Source organism: Tympanuchus pallidicinctus, unplaced genomic scaffold (assembly GCF_026119805.1).
Source record: "Tympanuchus pallidicinctus isolate F22 unplaced genomic scaffold, pur_lepc_1.0 scaffold18, whole genome shotgun sequence".
In the NCBI taxonomy this organism is placed as follows: domain Eukaryota; kingdom Metazoa; phylum Chordata; class Aves; order Galliformes; family Phasianidae; genus Tympanuchus; species Tympanuchus pallidicinctus.
In genome coordinates, this window is record NW_026294699.1 from 2630254 (window position 1) to 2649209 (window position 18956).

Sequence of the window (18956 nt, forward strand, 5' to 3'; positions counted from 1 at the left end):
GGATATCCCATCTTACATCTTATTGCAATAATCAGAAGTGAGTTAGAAATGTTTCTCTGGCAGGATGGATATGGTGCTGTGAGGTCTTTTCAGGCACTTGCTTGGTGCTCATCTCCATTCTCCTTTAGCTCAGTGAATGAGCTTTGTTTGACCACAGCAATGAGCATCCTCCAGGTGTGTGACTGGGGAGTGCTGCGCGTAGCACAGAGGTGACTTGCCCATGCTGATTGCTCCATGGCTGGGACTGTTTCCTCTGAGAATGGCTTAGCACCTTGTGTCAGGGTGAGTTTATCACGATTGTATTTTCTTTTTAACATACTAGGCTAGTTTGTTGTTAGAGCAAGTGCTAAGGAGGCAGGATGATGGATAACAAAGCAGTGCGTGCTGCTGTTCTGGCACGAGCAGTGGTTGGATGCTGCCCTGAGGATGGAGCTCCCAGCACAGGAGGCACGGCTTCATCTTTGTGAGTAGTTGCACCTCTGTGTGCAGCAGCGTTAGCTCAGTATGTGTGTTTTGAGAGCTTTCATACCAACAGGTTTCACAGGTTGCATGTAGTTAATTCTTATCCTGCAACAGTATCTTGAGCAAAAGCTTCATTCTTGCATTCCCCAGCAATGCTATGTGCTTCAGTTTGCATCTTAATTACGTGCATGTGTCACTTCACAGCAGATGCTCTGTGGAGTAGATCCCTGTAAGTAGATTTGGCATATGCTTTCGTGATAGGTGAGATAGTTTGCATGCTCCCAGAGCAGGTATTTTCTGCAGCCCGTATTTGCAGTGATGGTAAGCAATGGGCCGTGTGGCCCAGCGCTCCCTGCTGAGCGTGAGCTGCGGCTCTTGGAACAGGTACCCTTGTGATTCAAAAATACCGAGTCCTTTCCAATGGCATTTTTTGTTGTTGTTTTAATACTCCAAAAAAGGGAATGATCAAAGTGCAGTCTGTTCTTTCCTGCCCTTCTAGATATACAAAACAGCTGCAAAGCACAATCAGCTATTGTAGTGATATGTGCCCGAGGTCTATAAATAGATGTAAAGCTTCGGCCTGAACTGCGCTGCTGGGAGGCCAGGGGATTTTTGCCTGGGGTTGCTGAACATTCCCTCGCTTGTTTGTGGGTTAGAACCATAATTTCCTAGGCTGCTATATTCCAATTAAACCCGAATTCAGAAAGACTTTACCGTGAGGTCTTTACATGATTTCACTGTTTGCAGTTTTCTCAATCCCTGATGGTTTTCAACCTTTGCTTGCAAAAATCCACGTGCGTTACAAATTTCTAAAGGAAAACCTGTAAAATACAGTGACTAACCATTTAACCAAGGAGTATTGCTGTGATACGCACCCTTAGAGGGAAGCTTCTGGGGATATGCATGGTGAGTGGCAATCCAAATGCTGTCTCGTTGAGTTGAGGACTGGGTGCTCCTTCAACCTGGAGGTGTGCATGGTAGTGGAGATAAGAGCTTTGCTCTTTTGAACTGGAAAGCAGGCAGCTGCTTCGAGTACACCCTGCCTGTCTGCAGAGAAAGAGCAGCGAAATCTGCGTGGCAGCTTCGGAGCTGTGAGAGCTGTTCCCAGGTTTTTAAGTTTGAATTCGTGTTAACTGGTGTTGGAATGGTTGCTAGGGACTTCTGAGACAGTGAGGGAAGGAAGGTGCTGGGGATAACTTGGGGTTTGTGCAGCCAACGTGGAGCTGAAGCTGCTTTGCGCAGAGGTGACCAGGGTTCAGCTGCTCACTGACTGCCCGTGCGCTCTGCTCCCAAAAAACCTGCTGCTTCATGTTGCTTTGTAGCAGCACCAGCATGGAGCAATGTTAGCTGTACTGCCCTGCTTTAAATTACCGTGGAGGGAACGATGAAAATCACTACTTCGGTGTGTAGAATTGCAGCTCTTCAGGTGTAACCTTTGTGCTATGTACCAGATGAACCAGGTCATCTCAGATCTGTGTTATTTCAGCAGCAGGAGTCGAAATCCAGCTCATCGCAGCTTATTGGGAGTGGTTGGAAGGACTTTCTCCATGCAGGCCGCTTGCTGAGGGTGTTTCACAACTCCTCCAGTACGTACTGATAATTTCGATGCAGATGGGCTGCGTTTTGCACAGAAGTATGAGCCAGAAAGCAGAGTGTGGCAACAATGAGCAGTGGTGTTTCTGTAGCCAGCAGTAACTCCTCGAAGGAAACAGGTGGAAACTGGAACTGAAGATGTTTTATGGTGTGCAGTGCCTACTGCAGCACTCGGTCCCATGGAAGGTGGGATGGCTGTAAGGCCGCCGTGCTGAGTTGCAGAGTGGGGCTAGGCTGTGGTTTGAGATTTACCCAAACTGAAGAAGTTCCTCTGAGCTGACCTGCTGTGACCTGTCCTCGTATGATCAGGGCATGAAGAGGGCTTTTTAAATATTATATAATGAAAACTAGGGAAATTCCCTTCTTTCTACAGCTTCACCTGCAGGATCCATGAAATCTAACCCAAGGCAGCACACTGCACGTCTTTGAGACTAAGAGAACTTCTCCAGTAATTCCCCATGTGGCAGCTGATTGGCTTCACAGAATGGCGCAGGTTACAGCAGCCTCTGTAGCTCGTGGCCCCAAGCCCTGCTCCCAGGGATCTGCTTGGAGCTGCTGCTGCCCTGCCTGGCTGCCTTGGGAATATCTCTGAGGATGGAGATCCCACAGCCTCCCCTGTGCTCCTTTTTTTAGTGCATCGGGCAAAAATAGACCTCGATGTAATTGAGTAGAACCCAGTGTCTTTATTTATTTGCTTTGAGAGCGGCAGCTATTCTGTGTTGTCTGAAACCAGGCTTTTTTCCATCAGATTGTGTTTGGTTCCTGGTGCTGCTCTGTCCCTCTGAGCCCCCAGAGCACCCACTGTGTGCAGCCCAGCCTGGCTGGCATGCTGCTGCTTGCACCCTCCCCTGTTTGAGTTGGCACACATTTGCCTGAACTTGCTGTACCCTCCAGGAGATAAAGTGGCAGTCAGAAAGCAACACAGCCTTCCCCTCGAAAGATTCTTTGTTTTTTTTCCTGCTACATTTTTTTTTTCCAGGCTTCTTCTGTGCTTGCTGGTTTTTGGCCTCCTGGGGAAAGCACAGCTCCTCTGGGGATGTGCATTGTGCAGCCCCAGCTGAAAGACAAATGCTGTGCCTGTGCCAGGCTGCTGATGGGAGAGCAGGTTTGAAATAATCCATTTCCTTCTAAAGCAAACCACTTCTTGTGCTTTTGACGCAGAAGATGAAAAGCACACCTCTGTTCAAAACCAGAGCTTGCTCCTTAAGATTCCGACAGCTTCATAGATTTTAAAAAAAGATTGCTTAAGCTTCATGTGAGAAATTCTGTAGCACTGTGTGATTTCCATATTCTGTATGTCCTTTGGATTCTCTGAACAGGACATCCAGTTGTGTAATGCCTTCAGTGGATGGCTGTGACTCAGTGGATCCCTCCAGTAACTATTAGGAAAGTATTTCCTTTCTCAGCTATAAGCTTATGTGCTCTCGTTCCGGTTTCCCAAGAGAACTCTGGTATGAAATCCCAGTGGCCTGGATCGATGAGAAATTACAATGTCCTTTTTTGGATCCAGCAGCTAATTGGAAAGAAGACATCGAATTACGGGCCAGTGCAAGAAGCTCGCTTTAGGTTGGGTTATGTGCTGTGCAGGAGGATAAAGCCCTTCTTTCTCAAGTCTCATGCTCTGAGAGATGTGAATGGAAGTCTAGGAAATGTCTGCATGGAGGCAAACCCACCGACCACACACCAGCCTGCAGGGCTCTGCCTGCCCAGTGGGACCCACAGCGTTGGTGGTGGGAGCTCAGCAAACCAGCATCTGAAATTACTGGCTGCACGGTGTGGGTGGGCTTTCCTTGCCCTGTTTGCCATGACTTTGGGTTCTGCTGCCAAGAAGGTGGTCAAGATAAGCTCCAGTGGAAGACTGCTGTATTAGCAATGCATGTCTGTATGCTCTGCTTTAGAGTTATTTTCCTGGTGTTTCTAAGGTATCCTGTGTTGAGAAAAGTTTCTCTCCCCTACATGCTGCCCATGGCAATGACGTGTATTAAAAATCTCTTTTCTCAAGGTATTTGTCTAATTTTTAGCTTTCTAATGACTAAACAAGTGTAACAAAGCTGATTAGATTCAGTCATTTACAAAGAAACTCTTCATTATGACATAAAGTTCTTCCATGTTGCTGCTGCTTCATGTTTCTGGCTAAGAATGAAGGATGTGCGAGTGCAGAAGATGGGAAGAAGTGCAGCCTCCCCAAGAGGAGGGGAAATGGCAATCAGCATGGAAATAACCCTGCAGGCAGAAACGAGGGGAAAGATGAGAGACAGACTGGTGTGGTTGAGGATTTGGTGGTGGGGATTTGGGACATAAGTCCTGGATAACCTGACACTAACCTGAGCCGTGTGCTCTCTTTAAAATCACTGTATGAGATCGGTGCCTTTATTGTCACCCTGTCAGTTCTTTAATTGCAGATTCCTGGAAGGAAGACGTGCAAACTGAAAGGAGGTTTTAATGCCATTGGTTTTCCTGTTTTGAAACTTCCCATGCATCTCTGTGAGTTTTGCAGCTGCCTTGTGATATTCCAGTTATGCAGCTGGTTCTAAAACAAGAGATGGGGCTGCTTAGCTTGGGGAGGTGCTGAAAAGTGCCAGCACTCTGTTCTGCTGTGCTCCCTCAGCATCAAATAGTGTATGCAGATGTGAAGGCAAGAAAAGGCATTCCCTTCATTCAAGCAGGCTCAGTGTTTCTTAGATTAGATAACAGGTAATTCTTTTTTGTTTTCAACCCAAAGTTATCAGTTGAACCAAAAAAAAAAAAAAAAAAAGGCAGTTCTTTGTGATGAATAAGCTAAAAACCACTGTGATTCATCACGTTTCTCTGAAACCCTGATCCCTACCCTCAGGCAGGGAGCAATCCCACAGAATGCCTCGGTCTCCATTGAGGAATTTTGTTTTTGAATGCCTGGGTCATGGGGGGGGGGGGAAATGCTCAGCCTTCCTTGGGCTTCTGTCAGCGTTGCTTTCCTATGTAGGCATTGCTGGGCTGAGGATGTTGTGTTTGTTCCTGTGCTTTCACCTGAGTTTTTAGTTTGGGTGGTTTTTAGCTTCTGTCACAGGTCTGGACAATTAAATGTGCAGTTTCGTATGAAGCTCGCTCTGGAGGCCCCAAGTGAGATCTTTTCCCTGTATCCTCTGCACTTCACATCGAGGTGATGCTGAAGCTTCCTAAAAAACCCTGTTCAGCAAGGAGGGATTTCAGCTGCAGGTACAGCACAGCGCTGGCCCCAGCTGCCAAAACCACACTCGGGGCTGATGCACTCATTCCCAGCTTTTAACAAAATTGTATCAAAATATCTGAACACAGTAAATGCAGTCATTTGAATCTTGGAACAAGCTGACCTTGTAAAATAAGAACAGGAACGTGCTTGAGTGTTGGGAGGCAGGATTAGCATCGAAGTACCTGCTCAGGAGTTGTATATATTGCTTATTGAAGAGACTTTGCTTTGTCTATAAATGATTCCTGTATTTCACTGTAAAGCAGAAGAGCTCTGTTTTCACTTGCTTTTACTGTAACATCCCTAAATATGTGTTTCTATCTTTGCAAAACCATGGAGCACTCAGCATGTCCCAAAACTAGTCTTGTACACTGGTTTGTATCAGACTGCTCAGGTCAGTTCTAGCACACAGTTATTTGTGTGGTGTTTCTGCAGATCTGAGGTGCCTCTTGATTGGAGCTGGAGACAGGAGCTTTATTCTGGGGAGGGTGTTTGGATCTGTTGGTTAAGGAGGAGTGATGAGCTGCTGGAAAGGCTGATGCCCTGTGTCTGGGAGACTCAACACGCTATCTGGCAGCAGTAGCTCCTCAGCAGTGGCTCTCCAACGATTCTGTCCTTTGTGCTGGGAAGGCTGTGAATGCTTCATGCTTGGAATGTGCAATCAAACTGAAAACAGAGCTGTGTGTGTGGTGATGTGTGCTTACATGGTGGCAGCGCTCCTTTCTTCCCCACCTTACCTGCTTGCCATAACAATGTATAGGAGCTGCGCAAAGTACCTCCTGCAGCACTGTTATTTGCATTTTATTTTTCAGTACTGAATTAGTAACCGTTTAAAACCCTGGACCATGTGTAAACAAGCAGTGCACGAGCTATTCATAACAGCTCACCTTGAATCACAAAAGCCTGCCTGTATTGCACAAGGCACGGTGCAGGGGTGGCACTGTGCCATGCCTGCACCCAGCAGTGCACCATCACTTCCGTGGCTCCCATGTCTGTTGCAGCCCACCTGCATGGGGGGCCCTGAAGGCAGCAGGGTTCCTGCAGCAGGCAACCCTGCAGGGGGAACAGATGGACTTATCTGTGATCTGCAAACTTATTTCTTTAGATTCAATCCCCTGAGGGTGCTTATTCTATCTTCCTGAGGCTGACTTTGGATAATCAAGTGAACAGACCTTTTCTCAGTGTCACTTGGGTGAATGCACTTTGGTCAAAGTTCACACTATGTTCTCGTTGTCCAAAGGATGTTTCTGTCTTGTTCTTTCAGGTAAATGCTTGAGGGAATCTTCCTCGAGACACTGAGCAGGAGCAGGTAGGAGGGAGGCAGTGCTCACGATGCTTAGAGCTCTGCAGTGCCTTCCCTGCTGCAGTGACTGCTGCTTTCTGCAGAGGGAAGATGTGGCACAGCGTACCTGTGCGTACCCCGTACTGATGTGAGGGGGCTCATTCTTACCCCTAAGTGATGGATATTTGGGAACTGTCAAGTTAGAGCTCTCCTGTTTGTGGTCACAAGATCCCTGGGATGATCTATTTTTGTGACCTAAGCAAAAACATTGGAGCATGCTGTGTGCTTTCAATACCATTCGATCCGTTGCTTGGAAAAAACAATGATTAGAAAACAGCTGATGGGAGTATTGCATCTGTTTGTTGTTGTTTTATTTTTCCTTTACCTTCTAAACGTCAGGCTGCCATTCGCTACCGATTTCCAACCAGAAAGTGGCATGAGCAGAGCCCATCAAGCCTCGGCAGGTTTGCCTGCCCTTCTCATTTGGCTTTGGTGGGTGCTTGGCAGCCAGCCTGCCCTCGTGCTGTGCTGCACTGGGGAGCGACTGCCTGCCTGTGGCCCTGTCAGCACACAGACTGCAGCCATGTGACAGCTGAGGCTTCTCAAATCTTGTTTGCTGCATGCTCTTGTCTGGATTCTATTAAAACTCTGTTAGGACCAGGAGCCACAACAGCTCGCTCCGTTACCCAGTGCCTGGACAGGCTGGGTTGCATCACACTATTGTTTCGTACTGGAGTCCTTCCGTGCATTGTACACACTTGCTTTGTTTCCTTTCTAAAATACCCATCCAAGGATAGGTGAAATTTTCCAGTGTGAAATTGCTGATGAGCTCCTAATTGCTTTCTGTCTGGCCGTGTTTGGGTTTAAAAGAAATCCATTCTCATCCCTGAGCACCCTGGAGCTGTGGGAACTTTAGCTGGAGTCCCCTCTCTGCCCACCCCAGGCTGTGCTTGGGTGGAAAGGAGTGCAGGGAGCCCACCTCCACCTCCAGGCCATGCTGCTGGCTGCTGTGCCATTCCCATGGTGTGGCTGCTGGCAGCGATTGTACGTAATATGGGGATGCTCATGACACTGGGATGTTATGTAGGAACTGCTGGGGCTCAGAGCGTGCTCCTGCCTTTGGTACCTTGAGCATCAGCCAGGAGTTCAGGTTGCCTGCTGCCTTAGCCATGTGTTATTAAACCTTGGAGGTACTCTTAGGAAAAAAAACACATTTACACAGTAAGTTTAGAACTGGAAGAAAATATCTTTTGGTATTAACCTTCTGTTAATGTGACCTCCTCACTTTTCCTAAAGAAAGATCTGCAGTGCACAGAAGAGGCATGTTGTGCCTCTGCATCCTGTACCCATCCCCTTCCCATGGAGCAGCCCCATTGGGCACCAGGCTGTCCCCAGAATTCTTTGGGTACGTTTTCAGAAAGCATGTTGGGTGTTAGGAATATTGTAATTTCTGAGGGCATTTTTCCCCTCTTGCCCCCCAAAGGAGCCAGGCTCCTGTGTGCATGTTTGGCTCTTGCTTTGGTACTTGTTGGGTTCTAAAATGGCATCGTTGCTCACCATGCTCATTCCTTCGCACAGGATGGAGTGGTCAGTAAGTGTGAAAAGTAAAACCAGTAAGATAATAGGAGGTGCTTATTAATGGGTGTGATCAAATCATGGAATTTGTCTTTCTAAAGCCATCCCAGAGTCCAAGGCTGCAGCAGGTTTTACGGGAGAACTGAGTGGTGTGGGCACAAGGCAGAGAGCATATGGAGCAGCTCATCCTCAGGACACAGCGTGTAGGAATGCCGTGCATCTCTGAAGGTTTGTGAGGAATCCTTAGAACAGAGATCATGCGTTACCTGCAACTGTATTCATAAGCAGCCTGGATTCTTGTGCAGAGCACCCATTTCCCAGGCAGGACTACCAAATCCCCATCTTGCCTCTTGATGGAAACCTGTACTTTCTTTCCCTAAGCGTGGCAGGCAGTGTGCTGGGTGGGTAAACCAGCTGGGAGTGAGGTGGATGAGCTCTCACTGCCCACCCATTGCTGCTGGCACGCTGTCAGCAGAACAGTGGAGCAGAGAGCGAGCAAGGGCAGCCCTACAAATGTGTGTTCTGGTATGGGGCTCCCGCTTACAGCTTGCAGATGTCAAGTACCAACACTGCACATGTGTTGTTGATCAGCATTTTCCAAGCCCGTTGCTGTCTGTTAGCTGATCAGAAGTGTTCTGCTAAACAAAGGTATAAGGAAAACTGGTTTACCACAGCATAGAAGATGTCTCTGATTTCTCTGTCTCTTCCCAGTTCTTCTGGGATTACAAGGATAGGTTTGGCGTTTCCTTTTTGGGGAGTTTCTTTTGTATTTCCAGCCTGAAAAGTTCTGTTTCTTATTATCATTGTTTCTACTTTCCAGAGGCTTAAGATAACAAGTTGGCTCATAAATTCCATTCTAACTTTAGCCGCAGGAAATGCTGCTCCATACATTCAACGTGTGCTGTTCCAGGTAGGCTGGTTTGTTAGAGTGCAAGCAGCAGGGCTGCGTGCGTTGCAGCAGGAGATGTGTCCCATGGGTTTGTTGGGGGACCTGCTGCAGCCTTACAGCTTGCCAGAATTCAGGCCGTGCCTATAAATCTTTGCATCCTCGAGTCCTAAAACCCCAAACCCTAAGCAGGTTGAGCTGCAGAGGTACCACGGGCACACGGTGCTTCTGCTCTCACACCTCGGGAAGTTCAGTTGGCTGGAAGATATTCTGCAGGGATATCCCAAGTCCTGTGATCACACAGTTTGTATTTGCCAGATGCTTAGCAGCCCAGCTAAGGATGGCCCTCAGGCATTTGCTGCTTGCTTCACTGCAGCGCACACACATCCTTGAGTAAGAAATCACTGCAATCTTCAGGAAGACTGGAAAACTCCCAGCAGTTTGTTCTTCAGTGTAACAATCTGTTGGCAAGTGAAGATTGCAAAATAGGGGAAAAAGCAATTGTTGCTGCAGCAGTAGCACCCAGCTTTTCAATTGGAGTTGTGCATTCCTTGGCACTGCACTGGGTCCTGCTCTGAAGATGCCCAGCTGGCTGGCTGCGAAGGAGCTTGGGTGCTCTACAGGAGGGGAAAGTTTTGTCCATTGGTTCCTCGTGCTGAGCAGGATCTGATCAGCAGCTCCTTTGGGCGCTTTTGGATGCCAGCGGTAATAATTGCAGTCAATATTTGATCTTATGGAGCATTAAACTGTATGGAGGCATATTTTATGATACAAGGAAACCCCAGCATAGGTCATGGCTCCCTTTCTCTGCATTGGCAGGTGCTGGATGGCAGCTCTTCTGCTGCCATATTTGGGGCCAAGTAAGGAGATCATGTCTTTGGAGGGAAAGCTTTGCACTGCATTTTATCGAAAAGTGAAAGCAAGAAATGATGAAGAAGCATAACCCAAAAGTGAGTGAGCACCAACCAGTTTGGGAAGAAAGGAGCAAAAGCTGACCCCCGAATGCTCACCTTTCTGTATGAGCTGCCTAAACACTGCTAGATATTTGTGTAAGAGTTGTACCAAGTGGCTGTTAAATGACTGAGTAGCGGCCTGTGGTCGCTGCAGGCTGGGGCAGCTCTGCAGGTTCCATCTGTGGATAATGCAAAAGCAGGGGGCTGTGGAAACAGAGCTCAATTAACTATTTTATGAACATATGCTTGCATACTTAGTATTTGCAAAGAAATACAACTAAAGTGCATGGATTCTTAAGGGAAACTAATGGGAAGATGGATAATGAAAGAGAATAGTTAATATGAAGTAAAAGGGGGCATGGCTGGTGTGATGCAGGGCTTACTGCACTGCTGCAGGGGCTGTCCCATTCTTACAGAACGGAGCTCTGCTGGGGGCTGTTCTACACAGGAAGGGTTTTGGAAGCATATGAAGTTCAGTAGGGTAGAGAGAGAAGGGGGAGAACATGGTTTGCCAGAGAGAGTTGTTTTCCTTCCTGGTATCGAGCAATGCTCCCCAAAGGAGCAGTTCTCACGCTGCCAGAACTGGCTCACCTATGGAGATGTTTATGCACAGCCCTATTTGTAATTTTGTTGGTTTATCTGCATGCGGAAAATCACGTGCTTGGAGGGTGCATACATGTGGTATCAGTTGTTGGTATGTGGCATGGATTTTTAGTATTGGGATGAGTTTGTGTCTTTGCATCTTCAGAAGACAGGTGAAGGAGGCAACTCCTGCCATTCCGATACGAGCAGTGGTGTTCACTTTGTCCTGGGTGGAAAATACCCAAATCAGGTGTGTGTTGAGGTGGTCGCTGTGCCCCCAGCCAGCTGTAGGACTTCCCCACAGCAGTGAGCCCTGCTTCCCCTGCAGCCCCACTTCCAGAAGCCATCTCAGGGTGCAGCTGCCCAGATTGGCTGCCAGGCAGCTCGGTTTTGGCTCTTTTCTTTACTTGCTTGGTGTAAATCCAGGAGAAGGGGATCGTTATCAAATGGAGACTGGCAGGAGGGGGAGGCAGCACGAGTTTTACTTGACTAAGCTGCAGAACCGACGTGTCTTTCCTCGTTGTGGTGTCTTGAGATGTTGTGCAACACGCTGTTTGCACGGGGATGGCTCCATGCCTGCGTTAGCTCACTGTGCGTGTAATACTCATTACTTACATCAGTGCAGTTCAGCTGAATTAATAATTTTTGTTATATACCACGACATTTCAGACTGAACAGGAGCTCCTTTGTGAAGAGTCACCAAATTGCAAGCAGCACTAAAGCACGTACAGCATTCCTATCATAAGAAGGATTCAATAACCAAGTATTGGGTAGGCAGCAGTAGTAAGCTGCCATGAAGCGTGAGGCTGCTCTTCCAAATGAGGTTGGTTGCAGCAGCACAAGGACGTTTTTGCTTTTTTCGAGCACAGAGCTCAAACAGGAGGTAATCTTACCTTTATACCACACGCTGACAAAATAATTCTGCACAGTGCATTAAGACAGGAGAAAAACGTGAAGAAAGAACAAAGAAAATGCACCTGCTTAAAAGAATAAAGAAAAAGCAACACAAAAAAAAGGAATAATAGCATTCTTGCTTTAAGGTAGCTTTTATAAATAGAAGCAGGAAGCTTAATGCTCAATCTTGTACCCCAGGGTGTGCGTGAGGCTTGGGGCAGCCAGCATAGAGACCAGCTGCCCCTGAGACCCTATAAGGATGCCCAGGGCCCTGGACACGTGGCCACATGGGTGTCAGTTCTTGCACGGACTGGGCTGGAGGTGCTGGGAATTGCACAGAGGAGCTGAAAAACTGTTATCAGCATGTCTGACTTATTTTTATTGGAAAGCTTGCAGACAAAGTACTGTCTTTGTTACGTGTCACGGGTGAAGGGATGTTTATAGAATCTCTCTAAAGAAAGTTTTAAGAGAATGACCTTTATCGTAACGTCAGCTGCTATTGGAGCAGAAAGCTGCTGCCTTCCAAGGGCTGGAGCTCGCTGTGTTTGCTTCCAGGTTTCATCCTGTGGAAAGAGGCAGCAGAACGCAGTTAGTCGTCAGGAGAGCCTTGTGTGTGAATGGGAGCAGGGCAGACATCCCATAACAGGCAGCACGTGGGGATGATTCGCTGAGCCCAACGCAGAGCCAGCAACCGTGGTGTCAGTGGGCCTTCCAGCCATGGGCAGTGAGCGTTCAGCTCTGGGATGGCGTGGGAGCCCAACGCGGGGGGCAGGGCCATACGTCAGCCTGTACCCCAACCCAGGGGCACTGCTCAGCTCTGAGCTGGCGCCTTCCACATCACCAGAGGTGGCAGTGCCCATCCGTGCTAGGTGGGAGATTTCCCATATGATGGCAACTAAGCCGAGCATTTCAGCGCAGGAGGAGTTGTGATTCGCAGCCCCTGAGTTTTTGTGCCTAGACAAGGAAAAGAAAATAAGGAATATTCGGAACGAGACTCAGATCCTTGCTTTTTGAGCAGGCTTTTGGTGCAGACCAGCCTGGTACAGCGCAGTATTTACCGGTCTGGCCTTTAATAAGGGATCTGGCTTCCAATTATGCTTCAGCTCATGCAGCAGTTGCAGGGCGAGCATGTGGGAGTGAGAGATTGAGGTTGTTCTTTAGAAATGTGAAGTCTGCTCTGACTAGGAGAACCCGACAGTTTCTAGCACTAAAACGCCATTTCCTTTTCCAAGCATGAAGGGAGCTTTGCCACATCTCTGCAAGAAATGGAGAGCGTCGGGGGGTAACACACACTGCTTTGCAAAAGTGCAATGTCAGTCCAGATCTCGCTAAAAAACAGGCTGCAAACCCTTTCCAAAAGTAAAGAGTTAAATGTCTCAGCTCAAATTACAACTTGGAAGCCAATGCCTGAAGCCTAAGCTCTGTTTTCCAGAGCGTCTGAGTGCAAATGGAGTAAAGCAAGCACGTCAGGCATGGCTGCTGCTGCGGGTTCCAGTCTCTGGGATCTGGGGCAGCAGATGTTGGGCAATCCTGGTTGCCACTGCTTTGCACAGAGTGTGTTCCTACTGTCTGTTCCCTGGTACTCCTCCTGTGCTGTTCTCGAGCCCCCATCGTGCTTTGCTAGCTACTGTATTTCCTATCTGACAAGTCCAAAGTAGTGTTATTTTTGTTTTCTCGCAGTCTCACTGTTTATATCTTTTCTCTAGGATTGAAGACCTATCTGATCTCTGGTCAGAAGGTGAAGGAACCCCACTGCAGCTGTTCGCAAGCCTTGCTTCCCAGCTTGGAGGCTGGGGATGGAGCCAGGATGCAGGCAGCTCCCTCAGCCGAGAGCGCCGCTGACTCCACAAAGGCTCTCAAACACATGGAAAAGCCAAAGGTGAGTCCTTGCTTCAGAGAGCTCAGACTGTGCCCAGAGACGTGTGGATGGGGAAACCTCACCAGTTTGCTTACGAGTTGCTTGCTCTATTTATATACACACGTATATGTGAGTGTATATATGTGTATATGTACAGAGTGTAGCTTCAGGAGAAAAACGTACGATGCAATGTTTAGCAGTTGACAAACAATCTTGAAAATAAGGTGGGCGTTGCTGAAGTGTTTTCAGGTGCACAGTTTCCTTAATATTTGTATTTTAGAAGCAAGAGGTCAGCGCTGCTTCTTCGGTGGTCGTGGTGCTACGGGGAAAGGAAGCTATGCTGCATGCAGCTCCCATAGCCATAGCATTTATGATTTTCTGTTTGCTGTGCTCTGCTTCTACCTTCCCTTTATAAGGTGTGCTGTGAACTTGGGAACCTTTCTGTACGGTCCTGCAGCTGACATAGCCATTGAAAAATAATAAGGATTGTTTGCATTACAGAAGAGCACGTTCTGGTAGGCTGTTGCATCTGCTTGCTCTAGAAAGCTATATAAAGATGGAGGGCAGTGTTTGTATGGATACAGCTTAAGGAAATGGTGACTTTTGTTATGTTCTCACCTCTTATGAAAGCTCTTGACAAGGGAATCTGTGAAACAAGGTATATTGCTTTGAAGCTTTGCTGTTACTCTCAATCTTCCCAAACAACAGATGCCTGTTCTCTGATTGCGCTGAGTCCCTGGCGTTGGGTTGCTGAATGAGGCACTAATGCCAGGCTGTCTGCAGGTCAATGCCTGTAGTCATTGGTGTATGGGCAGTGCTGGGAGGACCTCACCAGCACAGGTTTGCTGTTCAGCTGACAGAGCTGGTGGCAGGTGACTTTCCTGCAACTCCATTTGGGTCAGGAAAGCGTGGAGTGTGCTTGTGTTTAATTCTGGAGTAAAAACACTTGATCAGGAGTGTGACAAGCTGGAAGGCTGGTCCAAAGGTATGGTCCAAAGCTAAATGAGCTCCTGACAGAGCAGACCAGGACTATATAGACACAGAAGGCAGCTGTGGCTATCTTTGTGTCTAGCCAAAGTATGGGCTGTGTGTGGTTTGACTGGTCCCAGGTTGTTGGCAATACCTTTCTACTTCTACTCCCATGTAAGAGTGAGGGTGGCACATTTGCATCCTTGCCAGCTGTCTCTTGAAAGCTACGAGCAAAAAAGGCAGGAAAATGCATCGTTGGAGCATTCAGTGGTTGTCCATACAGGTAAGTCTCTGTGCTGTGAGGTGCATGGCTGTGCAAAGGTCCCATGCAGCAGTAACAGGTAGGAGCTGATCTGCTTCTGGAGTGGAAGGATTTGAGACAGTTCCAAATGTGTGTTGCTGAGATGCCCATCCATGAAGTGTGAGAGAAAGAGGAGAGATTAAATGCGGCAGTAAGACTGGAAGTGCTGTTGGTGAGAAAACAAGTGTGCCTTGTTAACTCCAGACAGCAAAGCAAGCTTCAGTCAGAGGGCAGTGAAACTGTAGCAAGGTTCAGTGCTGAGCTGCATGCAGCTGGGACCTGCTGGGGTTTGTTATGTATTAACTTGTGGTCCTTATTCAGATGACCCAAGTCCAAGACGTAATCTGGTGTTAAGAATCGGCTTGCCCTCTGGCTTGTGCTTCCTCCAACAGGGAGGACTCAGCCTGCAGAAGGACAGGTAGCAGAGACATCGCTGTTCCAGCAGTGTGCCATGCTGGGCTGTGCTTTGGTTACTGCTCATCACCTCTCTTGCCTATAGACAGGAGGGGAGTCAACTCTTTGAAGGGGTAGATAACAGCGGGACAAGGGGAAATGGCTTGAAGTTGAGGGGGGGAAGATTGAGGTTGGATGTCAGGGGAAGTTCTTTACAGAGAGAGTGGTGAGGTGCTGGAACAGCTGCCCAGAGAGGCTGTGGATGCCCCGTCCATCCCTGGAGGTGTTCAAGGTTGGATGGGGCCCTGGGCAGTCTGGTCAGGTATGAAATGAGGAGGTTGGTGGCCCTACATGTGGCAGGGGGTTGGAGATTCGTGACCCTTGAGGTCCCTTCCAATCCAAGTCATTCTATGATTCTGTGATTGTTCTGGTCTGGGACGGCCTGCCTAGGTGTTAATTGCTGTTTGAGTGCTGATGCTGGTCTTTTGCACTGCAAAAGTGCAAACATGGCAATCCAGATAAGTGAAGGAGAGGCTCAGATTGGCTGTTCAAGAGGGAAAATTGCTTCAGAAGAGCATCTAGGACGAGTGCCAGCTCAGTTTCAGCCTTCTCAGATACCCTGTGCACTGTTGTGTTCCTATTTCAGCAAATCTATGCTTGTAGGCATGCAGTTTTGTTCATCTCCACGAGCTGTGGAGGTGTTACAATGGTTTCAGAGGTGGCCAGACAGCCTGGAAAGCAGTGGGCTTGCTTCCCCAAAGGACATTGCTGGCATGAATTCTGAATGAACTGAAATTTGCCTTCCCTTACGGTTTGAGGAGCATCCCTATAACACGTGCCACAAAATGCATCAGAATATGATAGTGTAGTGATGAAGCAATCACATGAGTGGTGGTAATAAGTCATTATTCTTCATTATATATTATATGTACAATATATATATGTATTTATACATGTAAAATCCACGAAGAACAACTGTGGCATTTAATTACAGTTCAACACAGCTTTTGAAAAGGAGTGGGTTTCTTTCTTACAGTGTTTTTCCTCTGAAGCCTGCAGCTTTCTGGTAGGGTCTGGAGGGAGAATTTGCGGAAGAATCATGATAATTTGCAAAAGAATCATGACTTACATGCCAACTGTTTTAAATACAAAGCTGTAAACAGTGTCAGTGTGGGAGGAGATGACTCCAACTCTGCAAAAGAGACTAAGGAGGAGGGGCAAAATTACAGGCAAGCTGAAATATTTCTGTTTCAAAGGAAGTAAGTGGCCATATTGGATGAGAAGGATGACTTTCACATTTTGGGCTGGAACGGGTGTGCTATTGGACAAGACCTGTTAAGGAAGGTCAGGAAGGAGAATGCAACAGTAATTGATCCATGGCAGGAATTGTATTTCTTCCTCTCCTTCACTGTGTCTGCATTTGTCTTGATTGCAAATCTCATGGCATTATGGATCTCAGTGAAAGGCGAGTTCTGGGACGTGCAGTGGGTACATAATTAAAACAGTGAGGAAAGATGCTGGAAATGAAAATCTTTATTAGCAGCTGATTTTTGCCTGAAAACACCATAACTTGCTTAATCAAGTATGGTATTTTTTTTTTACCACTTTGGTGTCAATTTACTTCCCCTATCACATATCGTGAAATGCTGTACTGGACTGGGGATCAGAAGCTGTCAGTGTGAAATCAGGAGGTTTATTTGCTTGTCCTGGTGTTTGAAAGTGCATTGCTGAATTATTCATTGTGACTGGGCCACATCCACACCAAGACTGTGTCAGTGTCTGCAGCAGAGAATAAAGCTAGAGATATTGACTGGGACACGTGGCATAAGTCAGGTAGCTTCTTTTGAAAAGGTGAAGCCTCTTTTCTGAGATTGTCGTCTTCTGGTGTAACCCCAGCAGCTAAGCACACAGGTAGGTCCTGCTGCTTTATGCCAGCATCAAATGGGGGTCACTTTCCACAGAATGCTCAAGGAATTCACAATATTTAATGTTTGCTTTTTTTTTTTTTTTTAAAATGGAACCATTTAGGAACCAGCTTCCTCCTCTCTGTAAGTGCAGTTACTTGTTCAGGCTGTACCAGCTCAGCATTGGATCAACTGCAGTGTGTGTGGGGCTGGCTGCTCGGGGGCTCAGGCTCCTCCTGGCAGCTCCTGAGAGGCATCGCTGAGTGATGAGGTGGAGCAGCAGAAGAGTGGGCAGATAGAGGTGCAGTGACAACCTTGAAAGTTACGATCTGTGAATCTTTGTAGAAATTCCGGTGTGAAATGAGGCAGGAAAAGGGGTTTGGAGCGAATGTGAAGTTCTGAAAAGACAAAGGCATTGTGCTGTGCAAAGGGGAGCAAACCCAGAGGGAGGAGCTGTGGAGGCTCTGGGACAGCAGCAAGGTGCACTGCAGAGACTTCAAGCAGTCCCTCCTGACAGGGAAGGTGATGGAAAACGCACGAGTTGGAAGCTGTATCAGGAAGTTTCTGTAGGTAACCCAGCATACGGTACGGTGTGCCAAAATTGGCGTGCTGCTCCAGGGGCTGCTGTATCTGCATCCATCAGTAGACCTGAGGCAAGCCTGGTAACAAACTTTCTCAAGAATGTAGGAATTGTTACCAGGGATCCATGGAGTGTTCCTGTCCTGCAGTACCCTGCCTGCATGTGGCAAGCATGAGAGGCAAGTTTGAAGGACTTTGCAGTATAAGGTGTGGGCTTCATTCCTCTGTAAAGGTCGTCACATTTTAATCCAGTGGGATAGGTTGTTTTACAAGCCAAACCATGACATTTTAGATTGCTTCCAAGACGTGTAACCTGCAAGTTACAAGTCCTGATGATTTTGCTTTCCTTGTTTCCTGTGTGTTTGGGCAGCGTTTGGGTTCAACAGCATTCCACAGCCAGAGCTCTGCCCCCTCCGTGTTGCAGAGCTACATGAGAAAGTATCGTCCTCTACTCATTTCAGATGCGTTGCTTTCCATTTCTCTTTGCCATTTATAGCACCGTGGTGTTCTTTGCTTGAATGTGCTGCATTTTGTCCTAAGTCTTCCCTCAGCAGGTCATGATGCCATTCAGATCCTTTTGCAGGCACTTTTTAGATGAGGTAATTGCACTTTGGTCACTGAAGGGTATTTTGTTCTTGTTGGGGTGGTCCTTCGCCATTAAGCAGCGATTCCAGTAAAGCTTTCCTGGATCAGGTTTGGCTTTACTAAACAAAAAATGTGTGATTTGTTTTTGAAATGGTGGATTCTGGTCCTTTAAAATTCTGTTCCCCGCTTCCCTTTCTTTTGCTTTGTTTGTCTTTTAACCACGCAGCAAGCATACAAGTGGGCCACATTATGAATTGCATAACATGACGAGGACACCAGAATGTTCCCAGCTAAATTCTTTTTGTCTCCTTGCAGCCTTGCCCTTCATGTAGTACCACCCTTGTTCCCCACTGCGATGTCAGCATAGACGAAGGAGCTATCCAAAATGGTTGTCAGGATGAGCATAAAAACAGTACAAAGGTAATTTAAGTACTTATCGCTTCCCTTCTTTCTCCTCACTTCTCTGCTTCACTTAGCCGCCTCCTTTTCGCATCGCTGTTCCTTTAGTCGAGCTCTTCAGCAGCAGAACCAATTACGAGCACTTGCTTTCTAAACTTCAGTTGGGCTTCCCCTCTGCCCCCCCCGAATTTTCAAAAGAATCAGTGGTTTTCTGAGCCCATTCTGATGCTGAGAAGGACCTAAAACTGGGACTCTAAACTATGCTGAGGGTAGCCAGGGAAAGAGGCACAAAGAACACCATCACTCTCTGCTGCTTACACTTGTTAGCTGTATGTCACCTGGCCACATGTCAAGTGTCTTGCCAGTGTTCCCTGTGTCACAGCTCTAAAAGAGCCATTCCTGTTCATGCACACAGCAGAAATTCACAGTACCTAACTCTGTTCATGTCCTTTTTTTCTGACAAATACACCATGCTGCTGGCAAGATTGTTTTCTGTGCTTGTTGCTTAGATATTCTTACTGAAGCCACCCACTCCC

At 47.4% G+C, this 18956-nt stretch overlaps 1 protein-coding gene and 1 long non-coding RNA gene across 3 annotated transcripts in view; both read left to right on the forward strand.

Moving 5' to 3' along the window:
- The window catches only part of ADCY9 (adenylate cyclase 9), a 58854-nt gene that overhangs the window by 16313 nt on the left and 23585 nt on the right, over window positions 1-18956 (forward strand). Inside the window, exons 2-3 of one of the 2 annotated variants that reach the window (XM_052679686.1) lie at window positions 13139-13311; window positions 18337-18441. In XM_052679686.1, the coding sequence (XP_052535646.1) occupies window positions 13139-13311; window positions 18337-18441 (278 nt within the window). The remainder of the gene's footprint in view (window positions 1-13138; window positions 13312-18336; window positions 18442-18956) is intronic. The other variant, XM_052679687.1, reaches the window with a different exon arrangement.
- On the forward strand, window positions 3037-6066 carry LOC128078962 (uncharacterized). The gene is made up of 2 exons (XR_008205938.1): window positions 3037-3160; window positions 3375-6066. It is a non-coding gene; the product is annotated as an uncharacterized LOC128078962 (long non-coding RNA).